This window comes from Manacus candei, unplaced genomic scaffold (genome assembly GCF_025592945.1).
Source record: "Manacus candei isolate 608988 ecotype Guabito, Panama unplaced genomic scaffold, ASM2559294v1 h1tg000089l, whole genome shotgun sequence".
Classification (NCBI taxonomy): domain Eukaryota; kingdom Metazoa; phylum Chordata; class Aves; order Passeriformes; family Pipridae; genus Manacus; species Manacus candei.
In genome coordinates, this window is record NW_026138137.1 from 2,284,166 (window position 1) to 2,302,752 (window position 18,587).

At 40.9% G+C, this 18,587-nt stretch overlaps 1 protein-coding gene across 2 annotated transcripts in view; it reads left to right on the forward strand.

Moving 5' to 3' along the window:
• Window positions 1–898: 898 nt before the first annotated feature.
• The window catches only part of LMBR1 (limb development membrane protein 1), a 66,397-nt gene continuing 48,708 nt past the window's right edge, over window positions 899–18,587 (forward strand). Inside the window, exons 1-2 of one of the 2 annotated variants that reach the window (XM_051812891.1) lie at window positions 899–1,160; window positions 16,396–16,468. In XM_051812891.1, the coding sequence (XP_051668851.1) occupies window positions 1,098–1,160; window positions 16,396–16,468 (136 nt within the window). In that variant the 5' untranslated portion in view covers window positions 899–1,097. The remainder of the gene's footprint in view (window positions 1,161–16,395; window positions 16,469–18,587) is intronic. The other variant, XM_051812892.1, reaches the window with a different exon arrangement.

Here is an 18,587-nt window from a genome sequence, read left to right on the forward strand (position 1 = left end):
TAATGTTATGAATTTGGTTTGAAAGAAGTGTTTGGTTTGCTAAACCAAATCTATATTTTGTAGTGTGTCCTAGATCAATAGTCTTCTGCGTGTATTTAGACAATTGAGCTACTTGCAAACTCAGAAGCGAAGATTGTCCACGCGTGTAGCGGGAACGGGGAAAAGAGGGTGGTGCGGCTTTGCACCACAGCGCTCGGGCAAAGAACAACACGGTAGAAATCACCCAAAGGCAAAAAGCTGCTCCGGGGAAATGGAACTCAAGTTGTAACTCCTTTCCCCTCTCCCATCTCCCCTTCTCCCTGCCCCCAGGACGCATAGGGACTCCGCCTGTCCCTGCCTCGCACAGGCACAAACAGGTGACCTGTTTCGACACGACCCGAGGTGATCAGACATTGGAAGGGGCTGCCCGGGGAGGTGGTGGAGTCACCGTCCCCGGAGGTGTTTAAAGAAAGACTAGATGTGGCACTCGGTGCCATGGTCTGGGTGAGATGGTGGTGTTCGGTCATTCGGTTGGACTCGATGATCTCAGAGGTCTTTTCCAACCCAATTGCCTCCGCGATTCCGTGAAACGCGCCCTTGCCGCTAAAACCAAAACCACCCCCCAGCCCGCTCCTCAAGCCCCGCCCCTTCGCGTCTCCGTTCGGCCTGGCCCCGCCCCCAAGGCCCCGCCCCGCCTCCCCTTGGCCCCTTCGCCCTCCCTTCCTTCAGGCTAAGCCACGCCCCTTGCTGTGTGGTCACGCCCACACCCCTTAGCCCCGCCCCTCTGGGGGCCGGGGGCGGGGCTGCGGCGCGCGCGGGGTCGCTGCGCGGTGACGCAGCAGGAGGAGCTGAGGCGGCGCTGCCCGCCCTTCCTCCTCCTCCTCCTCCTCCTCCTCCTCCTCCTCCTCCTCCTCCTCCTCCTCCTCCTCCTCCTCCTCCTCCTCCGCCGCGCCCGCCCAGGACGCACCGGCGCAGCCAGAGCCCCTCCGCCGCCGCCGGGGCCCGGGGGAGCAGCCGGGCTGCCGCTGGCCATGGTGGCCCGCCCGCCGCCGGCGGGGCAGGAGCAGGCGCGGCGGCGGCGGCCGCCATTGCGCGCGGGGGCCGCGGGACTATGAAGGATGGAAGCGGACGAGGTGACGATCCGGGAGCAGAATTTCCACAGCCAAGTGCGGGAGTACACGGTAGGACCCTCCGCCGGGCTCTCCGGCTGCGCGATTCCCGCCCGCTCTCCTCCTCCCCGCCCGCCTCCTCCCCGCCCTGTCACTGCGGGACCCCCGCCCGCCGTGCTCGCCGCCCCCAGCCCTGGCCCCGTGCAGCCGGGGGGGTGTCCCGCTCCCCCCCGCTGTCCTTGCCTGCCCCAGTGCCCGGAGGGACTCGGGGGCCCGTCCCGGGTGGGCAGCGCTGTGCGTGCTCCTCCCTCCGGGCCGGCTGGAGGATCCCAGCGCTGACCGACCCTCTGGAGCGTTTTCTTCTCCCCGTGCTTTCAGTGAAAAGGGAGAATGCTGTGTATCCATACAGGACATCGGTGTGCTCCATCGGAGTGCTCTGGGAACAGATAACTGTGCAACAACCTCGTGAACAGTGTTCAGCCTCGGGAAGAGAAGACTGAGAGGGGACCTCATTAATCTGTATAAATATCTAAAAGAGGGTGCTAAGGGGATAGATCAAGCTCTGCTTGGTGTTGCCAAGCAATAGGACGAGAGGCAACGGGCATAGGATATGCACAGGAAGTTCCACTTGAACATGAGGAAGAACTTCTTTACTGTGCAGTGACCGTGCAGTGGAACGCATTGCCCAGAAAGGATGTGGAGTCTCCCTTACTCGAGATATTCAAGAACTGTCTGGACACAATCCTGTGCCATGTGCTCTAGGATGACCCTGCTTTAGCAGGGAGGTTGGACCAGATGACTCATTATGATCCCTTCCAACCTGATCCATTCTGTGAACACCTCAGCCCTCAGGTGCAGCCTTGTTCCTGTCAGGTGCACATGGGATTTTGTGTTACCACTTGTGATACTGGGAGCCTCCTGCCTCGTTGAGCTGTTTTCAGTGGCTGTGTGTAACCTTCATGTTTTTTCCCTGACCCCTCATGCCCAGTGCTCTCCCAGTGGAGCCATACAGAGCAGGCAGGTGCAGCCCTGCATCCTGCATGCAGACAGAGAGAGCGGTTCTGGTTTCCTCTCTGACTGCCTCGTAATTGTTTTCAAGGCTATTCAAAGCTGGTGGAGGTGTTTTGATGGGGTTCCTGTCTCTCCTGCTTCAATTCCAGGAAGGAAATACATGCTGCTCACAGCAGACATGCAGTGTTGTCTCCTGTGCACGTGCTGTCCCAGCTCAGCTGGGGGATCACGTTCTCTCTGTGGTCACTGTTATCTGAGAAAGAAGACATTTCTTGAATTAAAATATGATTTCATAATTTACCTTTAAATATTTTTCAGCTACATTGGGAGACTCTAAAATCCCACTGTTAACTGATTTATTTAGGCCTACGGCTCGGTCATTTGGTAACAGAGACTTGCTTGGATCCCCAGAGTGTTAATTCCTTTTCTATATTTTACGAAGCGATGTTAAGACTTTCTTTCTTCTGGTGAAGTGTTCTCTTTCTGGGATGTTTTTTTCCGAAGAGTGCAAAACAAGCCTGTATGAAGAGAATTGTTACTTTAGGAGACGTTTTGGACTTTCTCTCTTTTGGGAGGGCAGGTAGCGTATGTCCTTGAAGCTGTGACTAGTGAAGGGGCATAAAAAGTAAAATACTATTTTGTAAGGAAGGCTTTAAGCATTATCTTAATCACCTTTGTGGTATGAAAACACTGGTGTATGCACAAATCACCTGTCTTCTCCCTTGTGTCTGTTTTTCCATTTGTATTTGTGTGCTAATTATCTCCTACTCATTTCCACCAGAGAGTCTTGTTCTGATAAATCTTATGCTACGTATGGTGCTTTTGTATCTGGTAGGATGCAAAGATTTTGAGTCTGAAGGAACTGTATGCAGCCTCTGTGGGTACTGTTACAAGTAGTGAAGGTCTATTAAACTCAAAGAAATGTCTTATCTGTATTGCAGCTGCTTTTCTAAAGCTTTTTCAGCCCATTTAGAGCAGTTGGTAACTCTTCCTATTGGTGTAGCCATGTAAGAAATCATATAAGACATCAGTAACTCATATTTTAGAGATGCAGTGTTGTTTTGTTTGGACAGTGGAGGCAGAATATTCTTTCTCTTGAAACTTTACTTTGATCTTAACATGGATCACTAGCCACCTTTGTTATTGTTTAACCAGTGGGAATAATAATAACAACAATTTTGCCTTTTAAGTCATGCATTGGTACAGTTGTGATCCAGTCTTTAATTTATGTTGGAAGACCACAGAATTCTAGGAGTGCATAAAGTGCTGCCGCCCCCAGCTGAGTGTGCAGCCTCATAGCTGCAGGAGCATATTACCAGTGCATTTGTGGTTGGTCTGAGCATGATGGAGCACACCGAGTGTGTTCCTTACATGCACAATTATGTTAACATCCTCTCCTACCCATTCCTGTTCTTGCTGCTCATGAAGTTATGTGGTTAATATAATTTCTTAAAATATGCAAATAGACAGCTGTTGTGTGGGTAGTGGGCATAATCATCAGCCCCTCAGCTGGAGGAGGGAACAGGCTCCACTCTGACATGCACAAAGCCTTGATTCCAGCTGCAGGTGGGCTGGGGGCAGTGGAGCAGTTAATAGAAGGATTTTGTGTTACAAGGGGTATTAGCTTTAAATTGGAACAGAGTAGGTTTGGAATAGTTATTAGGAAGAAATACTTTAGTGTGAGGGTGGTGAGGCACTGAAACGGGTTGCCCAGAGAAGTTGTGGATGCCCCATCCCTGGAAGCGTTCAAGGCCAGGTTGGGCTTTGAGCAACCTGGTATAGTGGAAGGTGTCCCTGCCCATGGCAGGGCATTGGAACTAGTTGATCTTCAAAGTCCCTTCCAGCCCAAGCTGTTCCATGGTTCTGTGTTTGTTGTTTAATATTACAAGGGAGGAAACCCGTATCTGTCTGTAAGGAGCAAAACAAATTTATGTAATCTGGTAGTAGTGTCTTTGGAGAGCTAGTTGCCTGCCACAGTCTTTACTGGAAGCTAAAATGATACATTCATGAGAGAAGAGAAATCAAAGTAAGCTGATGTAGTTGAAAAGAAAATCCTTTTCACTTTTCCCTTAGAAATTTTCTTTGAACACGTACAGGATTTTTAGACTGTGCTTTCTGATGGAGTCCTAAGGGCACACTAAACTTAGCTTCAGTGTAATGCTTCATTTCTGTTTCATCTATTCTCTGAACTGGCAAGCTACAAAGTTTTCCATAAAGTTGTGTAACATAAAAAAATTCGAGGCTTGTTTTCCTTCTGCTGGTGGTGCCTGTCTTTCTGCAGGTGCCAACTTCTGCTAATTCCACCTTCAAAAGACAAATATTTCTGACACATGTTTATAGATTGAGCAAGGCTAGGGAAAGATTTTTTAAAAAATAAATCCTTCATCTGCTTTTGAGGTGACTCAGTGGTTTAAAGCTTAATTTAACTCCGGCCCATTCGCTCTTGACCTCATTTGGAGTGTCTGTATGGTACCTGTTTTTTTCAAGAGGGTGCCTGTTGGCAATAAAATCATCTGCCCTGTATTTTGTTACTTCATGAGGAGGATCTTTACTACTAGAAGCTGGTTAACTCCCTACTCTAGTTTCAGCATAGCTCTTTTATGTGAGTCTTCCATGTCAAGGATCTGTTGTTTCAAACAGTTGTTGAAAACACCCAGACTCTCAGACTTGTGTGAACTTTAAAATTCAGATGCAGTGAAGTAAACGTGGAGATTGTGAACCGATGACCCAAGTGTTAGAGACATGGCACAGCCACGAGTTTACTCAAAGTCAGCAAGAGCCTTGACTTAACAAAGCCTGAGTCATACTCAGCTCTGGCTAAAAGAGGCATCTTTCTGAAAAGTGACTGTAGGTGATGGCAAAATATAGAAGAAGGTTTGTATTCTGTACTTGATCAGCATTTGTATGAAAGAGTTGTAAGGGCTGGACAATGTTCTGTGCTGGTCTGATATGATCTGTTACTTTGTACACTTAGTTTGCCCTTCTTGATCCTTTAGGTTCATTTTATAATTTGCTGAGATCTTGCACATCCATGGAAGATATTTGAGCTTTTAGGGACCTGCTTTTCCCTTGTGACCTGTTATTATGTCAGTTTATAAAGTGTTCCATTTTCTGCTGGTGTTGTTGTGAACTGTTTATTTCAAATGTAAATTAAGTGCAATGGTTCAGTCTCTTTCTGGTCCCCTGGGTTCCCGTTTTAGAATATTCTTACGTTCCTTTTTTTCCGTTTTGAGTCCTCTATTCTGCAACATTAGTTTGGACTTTTAAAATTTAGATCTACTTTTTTAATTGTTATTTTTCCACTTACAAAGTGTAGAATTTTGAGTTTGTAAAAATATGTGTACACTTAGTTATGAGGTTTCCCCAGCAAAATACATACACTGTACTTGTATTTGCAGTGTGGGGAAAACTATGGAAGGCTCAATTTTGTGACCACAGAATTATTACTTAGAAAGCTTAAGAATACACATAGTATGTTTGGGAAGTAGTTTATTGTATTAAATATGTCATGAAAAAAATCAGTCCTGGTAAAATAAGTTGGAATACAGAAGTGCTGTTATGACTCTGAGTGCTTCAGGCAAGTTCAGGCAGATGTTGAAACTGGTGTAATATGTAGTTTTATATTAAACGTGAGATGCTTCCATTTGAAGGTCTAAAAGTTTTCAGGCTTCAGATACTAAATATTCTGAGAAACCTAGTTTCTCTATTTCTTAATGCAATTTTCTCTACGATAAGGCCTGTTTTTTTTTAACCATACAGCTTTTTAATATTGTTTGTTTCTTTCTTTTTTTTTTTAAGGTGACAAGATTATTTTTTTATGTGCACAAATCTGAATATAAAAATAATTTCTAGCAGTTTAAAAAGGCCTTTTTAGATAGTTGCAACTGCCTCATGTCTTTGATTTTTGTTTGTTTGTTTGTTTGCAATTTCACACTAATACCACTGGCTTTGTTTTCTTTTCCGATTTCTTTTCATACCTTTTGTCGTCTTGTCCTGTCTTGGGGTAGATGGTGTTCAGGATTCTTCTGTGAACTAGTTCAGGATTCTTCTATGAACTAGTGCAGTGTGGTTACTGCTGGCATTTGTCCCATATAGGGCTGTAAAATGAGAAAGCACCGTACTCCTGTTGGGAGTGTGCTCTTGTTCCTGACCGGTTCTGCCTCCTTAAAAAATTGTGATCTTCACAGGCCCTTTTTCGTGCCAGAAGTGATGATATTCTGCAGGTGGGCCAGGAAGAAAATACTGATTAGAAGGGTGGGTGATTTTTAAGAACAAATTTGCTACAAATACTGAAATTTTTTCAATCCATGCGTTGAAAACTTAAAGACTAATTTATACCTTAAATGGCTTCTTGTATCTCAAAAATAAAATTTTCCCAGGTTTCTCAGTATTGCTTCCTTTTATTTTTTCTCAAATATTCTGGAAAAGATTTGTAACTGAATAAAGACTTATTTGTGGTAGTGGCATGAGATATAAAACTGAAAAATGGATGTGTATTGAACATAATTAAGTACATAAAATGTTGGCATAATTCTGTCATCTTAAAAATATACCTTTACTTGTAAACATGGGTGCTGTACTGAACTTTAAGAAGTGATGAGTCATCTTCTGGCTGCTGGTCCTGAGGATCAGCACTGTGGATCCATCTGGAATCAATAGGCATCTCCAAATACTTGGCGTAGACAAGTGGAGAGAGATACTTATTCCCAAAACAGAAACAGCTTTTGGAGAGTTCCACTTTTTCTGTTTACATAAAATAAGCATGAAAGGCTGAAGTATACAAAGGTGCAATTACTTACAGTTCAAAATAATTCCCTTTGAGTTCCTGGTGTATTTCTTTGGGGTAGCAGTTGACCAGAAGGGTGACACACTTCATGGAAGGTACAGACATATGCTTAAGAAAATTTTATGTTAAGGTATAATTAGATTTCAGAAAATCTAATGAAAAGTGAAAGAATGATAGCAAACAAACCCAGCTGTTCGTTGTAGGACCACAAACAAGCATATCTGTCTTGGGTTTTGTTTGGGTAGCTGGGCATGGAGTAGAGAGACTGGATAAGGTGCAGGATATAACTGGGAGATCGGAGGGTTGTGATGACATCTCAGTCTTTGCTGTGATGGGGGATGCTGACTGTTACTGAGTTTATTAGCAGAAGATTCTCTGGAAAGAGTTGTTTTCAGAGATGTTGAGGAGGATTGAGGGGTGGGTGAGGAGGAGAACAGAGCAGCAGTGGAGATGGTGGTAGTGTCAGAGTGGAGAGAGAATTGAAGCATGTTGCCAGTGAGGTTATGATAAGAAAGTCGGAATTCCATTCTGGTGACATACTTGGAAATGTGGGTTAAGGAAGACTATTTAAAAAAACTATTCCATTCAACATAAGCTTACCGCTTTTATTTCAAGGTTAAGCGAGTGATTTTTTTATTTTAAACTGAAGTGCTGTCTCCTTTCCTGTCTTTCACCCTCCTGTATTTAATTTGGTATTTATTCTCATTTAGGAGGGCAGTGATAACTCCTGTTGCGAAAGTCTTCTGCCTCACTCTCTACTCCCTTCATGCTCCCCTTTTTACCTTGAAAACTGCAGACACTTTCCTATAAATGTGTGCTGTCAAATGACTTCTTGGGAACATTCACATGCAAGAATTTGCAACACAGGAAGAGGAGAGAGTTTGCAAGTTGTGACTGTAGTTTGTTTTTATGCATATAATGTCCAGAAGGTGAGGATACAACCAGGTAGAGATGACCTGGAATGAGCTACTGCCTCCAGATTAGGCATTCATGTGACAAGGGAAATTGCTTCATACTTTCAGCAACTTTGATCTGTGTTTTCTGGGGCCCAATTGACTCTCTTAAAGGTGATTTCAAAACTCACGTTGATGTTTCATCAGCTTGGTGTTGAATATGTATGGTAGTGCTGCTCAACTGCTTCCCACGCAGAGGTTTCTAGTTTCTTGATTATTCGGATATGTTAAAAGTTGTTTCTAACTACCAGCAGCACGATTGCAAGAGAGAGGCCTGTGCTTTGTACTGTTTTAATATTTGAACACTTCGATAATTTTTGAAAATTTTGATTAACTGTGTTTTAGTTCCTCTGTTTCCAAATCACATGTGCTCCACAGCAGGTATTATGTTATCGATGGCATTAGAATTCTGTGTAGTCTGCATATGGCTGAGTTCAATACACAGAGGACAGAAGCACTGTATGTGTGTGATATTTTTTTTCCCCTTTCACCTTTTTGTCTTACAGTGGTGTGGTTACCAGAATAGGTTTCATGATTGTCGTCAAAACACAGTACTTCACAGTTCTACTGTTGATTTTAAGTATCTGGTTATGCCTCTAGTATCCCATTTTTTCCATTATCTCACTGTAATTTCTATTTTTCATATATTTTTGGGAAGAATTGATGCTGATGAGTTTTAGTTGAATTTGACAATAGCAACAGGTCTAAAATATTTGCTAAGTTGGACTGTGATTACTTATGTCCAGTAGAGAATTATGAAAACACACAGATATTGCAGTTTAAATATGTTTGTGTTTTGGGAGTACCACTTAAAAAATGCTACAGATGTATGTGTGAGAAGACAAGGAAGAGTATTTTTATGTGTTAGGATGAGAAAGTTCATTAGCTCTGTCTTCTAAGATATGCATTTTGCCCTGAAAAATTAATATGAGCCGAAGAAGCTGTCTTAAACAAATAAATTGTTTACTAAGTCTGTATTAATGAGACTTCCAAGGTTATTTTTTCAGAAATGCATTTTTAATGGAATGACTCTTAAGTTTTAATACAACTGTTATCATAGCCTAGCTGTGCAGTGTGGAGCAGTACCTTCATTCAGGGGCAGAATGGTAGCATGGTCTGGGTTAGTGCTGTTGGTGTTAATTCTAGAGAGTGTTTCTAAATCGTGTACTGATGTGGAAAAGTACTCCTGACTCTGATTTTAATGCTGTAGCCTGTACAGGTCAAACAAAAATGACTTGCTGTCGTTTTCTGAGGGGATTTGAGTGTATTACTGGGTATGGACTGCAGAGCCCTGAACACAGGTATCTTGGGCTTGTTACTAATAGTTGTGGAGATGCCATATCTTTTTTTTTTTCTCTCTACCTGGCAATATAAATACATTGCCATTAAGCACCTAAAAGTGAATGTAAAAGCTAACAAATTAATTTATTGATTTGAATTGCTTCATTAGTTTGAAGTGGAGCTTTGCTGTTGATGAAGTTAATGTGAGTGTAGTTTTAGGTGAATGACATATGGAAGCTACCTTCTGAATGGCTGTAGAAGCTGATTTTTATCTTCAGCAGAATTTCTAGCACATGGAATATATTTTTGGATGTTTTTTATTTTCTGTTGGATCCTGGAATCTTTTCCTAGATGGACAAGTCTAGGCACACAGCCTATGAACCACTTATAATTTCTTGATGACTTAGGAACCAACAAAAAAAAGTGGGTCAATATCTTGCACATGTTTTAAGCCAGGGAGGAGTCCTGAGAGGAGACCATACACGTGGAGGAATCATAGTTGTGGAGGGTGATGTTAATGAGCAAAATTAATCTGTAGACATAGGACATATTTGACATCTTCTCCTAAGGTTGAATTTAGTGTGTCATACGAAGTATATAGGGCTGGCTGATTGAGATTGTACTTAATCTAACCACAGAGTGCAGAGTTTTTAAGAATAAATAGTTAAAATCTCATTTTGAGAAAAATAAGATGTCCAAAGCAGATGATATAATGAATGCCGAGATAACTAAAACTTCTAACTATGCTCTCAGTTTTTTCTTTAGTGTGCTTAGTTTGTTGTAGGTCACTTACTGTTGACACATCCAAAACAGGTGGAACATCTTGTTTGCTTTTTAGATGTCAGTGGGATAATTGAGTTATTAGAAATAGACCAAGCAGAACTGTTTGTCTCCACCTGAATCTTCTTGGAGTTTATTCCTGTCATCCTTTCTGCAAGTAAACAAAAGCAGTTGCCAAGTGGAACAGTAAGAAGAAGCTATTTAGTTGCCATGTGGCATTTTAATGCACACTAAAATACTTCAGCAGCGTGAGAGCAGTGAGAGATGAGTGTACAGTGCTGTGTTTGGTTGTTTTCTGTTACAGAAATTAAACCCCAGAAGTGCAACACAACTATTTTCTGTATGTAGTAATCACAGGCAAAACACAGACAGTTCCGTTTTGAACACTTAAACATGTAAATGGACATATTCTAGATGGTGATGTTACCCAGAGTGACTTCTGCCTTCTCTTTTTTCTGTGCTGTTTTTTTCTACTTAGGGAAAAGGACACAGTCTGTAAAGTAACAACAAGAAGTGGAGATATTCTTTGTTATGTCTGTAGCCTTTTTTTGCGTGTATCATTTGCACAGAAATGCTGGTGGCTGTAATAACAGGAACAATTTTTGATACTGACACAGCCACTTGGTTTTAAAGTTATTTCCTTTCTTCCCTAACTCCTTAGTTTTTTAGAGCTTCTTGATCTTTCGTTTCTTACATAACATAGTAAGATGCTGTTCACTTCTTGTCTGTTTTGCTCTTCCAGATTTTCTCTCCTTATGGTAGATGCTACTATGCAATCAAGAGAGAGGAAATGATAATTTATCTGCTTTGGTGCTTTTCAAGTCGAAATGACCATGTGTTGAACCTGTGTTTTGTGCTTGGAAGTGTATTAAGTCAAAGAACATTACTAAGGTGTGTGACTTCTTTCTGTGAACGAGTTCTTTGGTGGTTCCTACTGCTAAAAGTTGTTCTGTAAGATGTCCGGATCTTTGGAGGACACCCCTGACACAGTCCTAGAGGAGCCTGTGCTTATACTAATACTTTTAAACACATTCATAAATGACCTGGAGAAGGGTATAAATTATGAGCTGACTAAGTTTGTAATGGTGCTTATTTATTTAGGACAGTAAAAAAGGCTGACTGGACTCCAAGCTCCTGCTCAGGGGAGGGTCAGCTGTGGTGTCAGGCTAGATTACTTAGGGCTTAAAAACCTCTGGGAATGGAGATTGTACAACCTTCCTGGGCAACTGGTTTCACTGCTTGTCCCTCCTCATGGAGTTGATTTCTTCTTGCCTTCACTCTCATCCTCCCACTGACACCATGGTCAAGAGCTCAGCTCTGTCTCCTTAGTGAAGCCTTTTTTGTCTCAGGCTGAACATGCTGAGGTCCTTCAGCCAGTCTGCACGAGGCAAGTGTTCCAGCCTCCTGACCACCTTCCTTGCTGCAATTACCAACATCTTTCCTATACTGGAGTCTCAAAACTAGACTCGGCAACTCCACGTGACAGGATGAATGCTGCCTGGAGTGAGATAATTACTTCCCATGATTATTGGCTTTGCTTCAGGTGATACAGCCCAGGATGCTCTTTGGAGTGTGTGCTACCAGGGCACAGTGATTGAGAGGTATTGGACAAGGCACCTATGTGCTTTCTTCCTTGTGTAAACTACACCTGTGCTTCCTGCACAACAGTTGGGAATAATTCCATGCTACATAAATAGAATCTGTGGATCTTCCTGTACATGAAAATGCAGCTTTTGATGCACACACATGAATTACAGTTGTAAAAGATGGTTGAATCTTGTTTGTAAGAGAAAAAAAAAAGGAGAATCTTATTCATTTTGAGCATAGTGTTTCTTATCATGAAGGGGTAGCTCTAGCCCTTGCAACAAAAAATGATGCTTTTTCCAATCTGAGGCATGAATTTCAGTGCCAGAGTTTTAAAGGTCATCCACATGGACAAATTAGTGTCAGCTGATCCTTGGTAATTGTCAGTGGGATAAGTACAACGTAATTTGAATTAGTTCAGGCTGTTATTGCTCGTGTTTAATGTCAGCCCCTTAGAGACACATAGTTACGAACTGAAATGTATGCAGGTGATCTCCAGCTCCAGTCTCACAGGAGCTGTGTGCTACAGATCCAAAAGAATGACTTGGATCATACTTGGATGACTTTGGGTGAGAAATCCAGAAGTATGACTCTGTGGAAGAGTTGGATACCAAATACCTAAGAATGTAGTGCAGTGTGTCTCCAAGTAGCCTCTCTTGGCGTGTCTAGTGTGTAATCTAAGCAGGAGCATAAAGCACTTCCAGGGGAAGACAGGTTTCTTTTGCTTGTCCCACCAGAGGTTGTATTTGGTCCATGGGAAGAGATGTGGATGAATTACACGCATGAGGTTTGAAGACTCCTTAATGTGCCCCCTGTTAAAAGGGAACCCCTCTATGTGACATAGAATCCATGTGTTTCGTTTTTAGTTACTGAGTGGTGTGGAGATCCACAACTACTTTGTCTCTCAAAGTTTGAGTGAATTTAAGGAAATAAATTTTAATATTGGGAGGTATTATTTCTTGTGAAGTGTGGTTTTTTTTTCTTGTTTTTTTTTTTTTCAGTTAACACTATCGGGGGCTGTCAGAAATCCTTACTTATCACATTTGGGTACAGTCTTTGCACAGTGTCTTAACTGTCTCTGCAAATCAAACCTGAAAGAGCTTCATTTGTGCTCCAGTGAAAAACTCCTTGCTGAAAACTTGGGGATCCGAGGAATATAGCTTGTCCTAGATTTGCTGTATTTTAGCATCCTTAACTTTTGTCAGCTCTTACTGTAGAGATGATGGCATGAACCTGCTTTTTGGTTGGAAACAGCTTGCAAAATGATTTAGATTTAGCATTATATTTCAGTGTTGGCTCCAATACAGTCACTTATGCTAGTTTTCTGAAGAAAAGATGGAATTGAAAGAATAAAGGCTTTTTTTTTCCACTGAAGATATCGATGTAGGTTTTTTTATGGTGTTCTGAGTAGTGCCCTATGTCAGTATGACTACCTGTGCTTTTTAATAAGTGATTAGAAATGAAAGCTGACAGATGATTTAGGGTACTATGAACATATGCATATGAGAATTAGCTCTCTTCCAGGGGTTTTTTGAGAAGGTCAAATCAGGACTTGCTAAGAACTGTTTTCTGAAGCCACATGGCTATTGTTAGTGTTCCTTTTGTGGATGCCAAGGGCTATACCCAGGAAATGCATTAAAAGGTATTTCTTAAACTAGGGTCAGTGTTCCTTAGTGGAAGAGCTGTAAAGTAACTAAGAGACTGGCTGTATTGTACATGACAAAAGGTGGTGTGTTTTGGGAGGAAAAAAAAGCTACCATTCAGTTTCCTCAGGTAGCATTAAGAGCAATCTTGCTCAACTTAGGTGAAAATGAAGTAAACCACTCTGTTGTTAGCAGAAACCTAGTTCTTCAGGAGATGTAGTCAACACAACAAAGGGTTAGAACGTGGTTAGAAAGGACTCAATTACCCCAAAGCCATAGACATAGTGTGACATTAAGGTGTGGTTTTTTTTTTTTTTATAAAAAAGATGTGGTGATGAAGGTGAACTCTAAATCCACATTTCTACTGTAACTTGAGAGCTGGTCTGCTGGAAGTGCTTGGAAAAGACAGTGTTGGATGGATCCAGTGAATCAGAGGACAATGCTGAGTTACTCAGGTGAATGTGGTGAAGCACTTTCAGCACAGCAAGAAGGACTTAATGCTGTTCCATACAGCTGTAAGGTTGTACCTGGAGCGCTGCACACAAGCCCAGTCACTCATATGAGAAACATGAACTGAAGCTGAGCAAGTACAAACAAAGCTGGTTTTCTTTTTTCCCAGTACAAAATATCCTGAAACAAACAGCAGCATGAGGAATAAGAACCCAGGATTGCAGCATGTCAGGACAGTGGAGCCTATTCTTCAGCTATCATGGGCAACACATTCCTTTTCCCCAGCTTAACCGAGTTCCACTCTATAAATAGTTAGGATGCTGACTTTAGCTATTCCCTTTAGAAAGCTGTTCAGAATGCATGGTTAGAAACAGTTCAGGATCAGAGGTTTCACCGAGTATAAATTGAGACTGCAGTAATATTTCTGAGTTTGCCGCTTGACTTGTTTTGGTCAGTTTGAAGGACTTTTAGTTTATGAGTTCTCTTTTGCTAAGATCCTACAGCTGTCATTTATCAGAATTTATGTGTTTTCTTGCCCATCATTTTAAAATTATGTGAATTCTCAATAATAAACAACTTTATCGAACATGTACAAAGTTGTTCTCAATTCTGACAGAAGTAGGGGCATGATTACACCAAGATACATACTTACCCCTTACTGTTGAGTTGCAAAGTAGCTGTTATTTAAAACCAGAAATGCAGCATTTGATAGTTTGTGTTCTGGACAGCTTTTATCTGCTGTGCCCTTCAAAACATCTCCTTTATCTCAGTGGTACCTTTTAAGCACAGACCCACATTTTCATTGTAACGTTGCTATCACGGATCGAATAAAGGTCATTTGTTTTATTTGAAGGTACAAACGAGATTGCAGTAACTTTTATTGTTGTTTTAAATAAAATTAAACAAAAAATGAACTTAACTACATATTTCTTTTATGTCAGTACAGTGTTATTTGGATCTGACAGATTTTTAAAGAATTCACTGACCCTGTGTACGTGATACCCGATTTTAAAAAGTGGGTGCCTAAAATTAGATGTCTCTATCTGTAGCCTTGGTCTAGTTTTCAGAGGAACTGGAAGCTTGGAGAAGGATTCTCTTTCAGCACTACCATTGCATTTTCTGATACTGACAAGATAAGCTGGGTCAGAGTACTGAAAAACCAAGGCTGTTCTCAGTTTCTTTTGTTCTTCCTGATTCAAAAATATACCATCTTTTTTTGTTAAATCTTAATAACATTATTTATAATTAGAATTATTTATTTAAAGAATTGAATTTTTTATCAAAACCTTTTCCTCTTTGAAGCTTCCTCAGGAAAGTTGGAATGGTGAGCTCTATTCAGATTAAATGTTTGAATTTGGAGATCTAGTCATGGAATCTAATTTTCAGCATCTGTATTTTGGGTGTTGCTGCTGTGTATTGCCTGCACAGAGAATGAACTTGGTTGCCACTTTCAGACCTACAGCACTGTCCTACTTCTGGGAGGCACCTGTAGGGCAGTTCCAGGCACCCAAATGCCTTGCTCAGACACTTGGATATACTTTCGTTTTTTAAATCTGAAATGTCTGACTACACAAGGGAAATAACTTTCTCAGTTTATTTTTATCAGTATTTTATAAAAAGGCTGTTCCTTCCTGAATAATACATTCTTTCTCCCTCTGAATCTGCTGACTTGGATGCAATATGCTTACTTAGATGCAAATTTTCCAGGGTTATCATCACTACCTTCTCTTTCACTTTTCCCTTTTTCTTAGGGTAACTTTTCTGCTCCTGAGTTTTTTAAGACAGTGAGTTTTTCAAGGCAACAAATCTACAAATGATTGATTAAATAAACAGATCAGCTGTTGCCCAGTGAAGTTATTTTGCTGCACAGAAGATGCTTCCTTCTTGCTGCGTGTCTGACTGAGTCACGTTTTTAATAGTATCAACACCCAAGATGAAGAAAACAGTGTTGAGCCACTGATGCCTCATTCAGGAGCAAATAAAATGTGTTTTTTTGTTTTTTTTTTTTTTTTTTTTAACCCCACAAAAACTTGGAGGGTTAAAACTGTCCTGCTGTTTGAATCCTTTCCTCTAAGATTTCAGACATATTTGTAGGTGATTTGGTCTTACCTTATTGTGTTGAAATTCCAGTGCTACATCTTAGAAACAACTTGATGCAAGTCACTCTGGGCTCAAGGTACATCTGACCTAAATAAGCCCCCAACTGTATGAAGAGGAAGATTGTGCCCCTGGCTTCTGACTGTGAAGAAAACATCATGTTTTAGCTCAGGCTTGGACATCCAGTGTAGGCACACGAGTCTCTCTGGAGTGTGTGTTGTCACCTGGAATTAGTTTGATTCAAGACATGATGGAAATAGTAAACATGTTTCTTTCTTTCCACAGCTTTACAGCTTACTCCAAAATAGATCTTCAGAGTGTCCCTTGTATAAGATACAATTATCCTTAGGTTACATGTGAAGGGCGTATAAGTCTGATAACTTTCACAACTCAAGTGGATTCAAACTTCAAAAAACAACCCACTCCACCCAACCCTCCCCCAGACAAAAAGAAATCCCACTGTAAATAAGGCTTTTTTCTTAATTTTAGAGTAAAACTTGCTGGCCATATAATTGCCCAGTACCTGTTATTCTAATTAAACTGTTCTTATGGGTTTAGCTTTCTATTAATAAGATATAAAATGTAAGAGTCTTGAAATTTACATAGAATACACTTTTGTTGATCTGAATTCGGTTTTAAATTGTTGAGACTGGATTTTCTGTTTATTAAAATCCAGACATTTCTTCACAACCTAATAGATGCAATTTTTTTTTCTTTTCCAGATCTGTTTTCTCCTGTTTGCTGTTCTCTACATAGTTTCCTACTTCATAATCACAAGATACAAAAGGAAAGCAGGTAAGCACAGAATTTTTAACATATCCAAAAATAATTCCGTTTTTCAAGTGAATAGGTGATTTGTCTTCTCTCTGAAAAAAGAAAGCAGAAGAACAAGATCCTTGACCAAAAGTGTTTGCCAGGCTGCTGGTCTGGGACAACCTGGACTGACCTGATTGTCTGTGCTGCTGTCTATGCTGCTGTCTTGCCCTCTCTCTGTTTCCTTTGTCCCTGAGCCATGAGTTCCCAGATCCTCCCTTGTGCCTACTCTGGCACTCCTCAGGTCCTTCATTGTGCATGTGGGATCACCAAGCAGGGCAGGGAGAGCACTGAAGTGTCTCAGAAGGGGATCAGTGATGTTCTCACTCTGTGATTGAGTGGGAGGGCCACAGTCACTGGTTCTGTTGTGGCACTGTGACAGCCTAAATTTTAACTTTTTTGAGAGGGAAGAAAGGGATTAATGTCAAGTAGACGCTTCTGCCTCCTTTACCTTTAGATCCTGTTGCTCTCCTTTCACGTCAGCTTTTCCAGAATAAGTATTTTCAGCTCTGTTTTAGCACCAAAATCAAGTTTACAGCTTTAGCTGGTAAAGTAAAATGTTACCAGTGATACAGAAGGAAAGTGCTTTATTTCTTCTAAAAGTTCTGCTTTGCTCAGGTAAAGTTATTTTAGTATTCTTAACCTGTTCCTTATGACTTCCACTGAAGTCTTATTTTTTGAGATAATACTATAGTTTTTTTTCCTTTAGAAACATTGTCTGTCTGAAACTAGGCTGTAGGAAGCCCTGTCATTTTCATCTATATTTTTTTCTAAAGACAGTAGCAAAAAATCTATATAAAATGTCAGAATCTTTGACTCTTGGCAGCTTATCTGGGACCTTGGTGCTTGCTAATAGTCATACTCTAGAAACATTCTTGTGCATGATGATCTTGGCACTTTGAGCTTTAATGGAAACTGTTTATTCAGCTATAGTGACCTGTGTTATGATAGAGCTGCTTTCATATAAGGAGTCACATTTTAAAAAGCAAATGCTTCATGAAATTTAATACCTTAAAAAAAAGATGCATCTCTTTAAATGTAGAAAGTAAGACTGACATTATCCTCTGATCCTAATATGTATTTTGGATACTACAAAGCTGTTACCATTTGGAGATACAGAAAAACAGGAAGAGGAAACTGGTTTGGCAAATACTGTTGGATGCAAAGACACTTTTACTACCTTTTTCTGGCACTTAGTCTTGGCTAGGAAGAGGAACTGCTCTGCAGCTGTCTTTGTGAAAGCTCTGTGAGTATTTAGGTAGACAAACCTTGTAGCTTGTTAGGATCTTCCTGATGAGACATTTTTGAAGAGTTAACACAACTGGAACTCTTTAAGGACAAATTGTTCATTCTTTATCCAAAAAGCTCTTTAGCCAAAATGATTCATAAGAGACCTTGACTTAGTCTCTCAAAATACCATGAGCTTCCCATCAAAAAAATCCAACAACCCTATGTACTTTCACAGAAGAATTTCAAAATAGCATGATGTTAGTTGTTTATTTCAAGTGTGTGCATGACTCTTAAGTACGTAAAACGCCTGACTTTATTTATGCTTAGATTTTAAAATGAATTTGATTTACCTCTTATGGAAAACCTGACAAATGCAAGAAAGCTGAATGTAAAATGATTTCAAATTTAAAAATGCTTACATTTGTGTACTGACGTAGAGAAGATTGTGAAGAATAAATTATGTGTTAGTGATTGATCTCTTAGTTAGATGTTGATATTATTTCAAATAGTTGTAGTATTAAGTGAGGAATAAATAAACAAAAATTGTCTGAAATGTGAAATACCAGAAGGGAAGCCATGATACCTTAAATCCAAAACAAATAGCAAGAATAACAAGACCCTTCCTTGTTGTCACAAACCCCCAGGAACTGGGAAGAGGGATAAGTAAGGGGAAGCAACTGAATAGTCATCACTACTGCTCTGGGAATGCTTTCTTGTTTTGAGAAGACATTAATACTGAAAATGAAACATCTATTTAGGGATTTCCAGCAGTAATTAACTTGGACCCTAAGACTTTGCTATTGCTTGCCTGCTCTTCCTGGTTTCAGAGATGCCCAAAGGGACAGTTTCTAGTAGCAGCCATGGCAGTAGT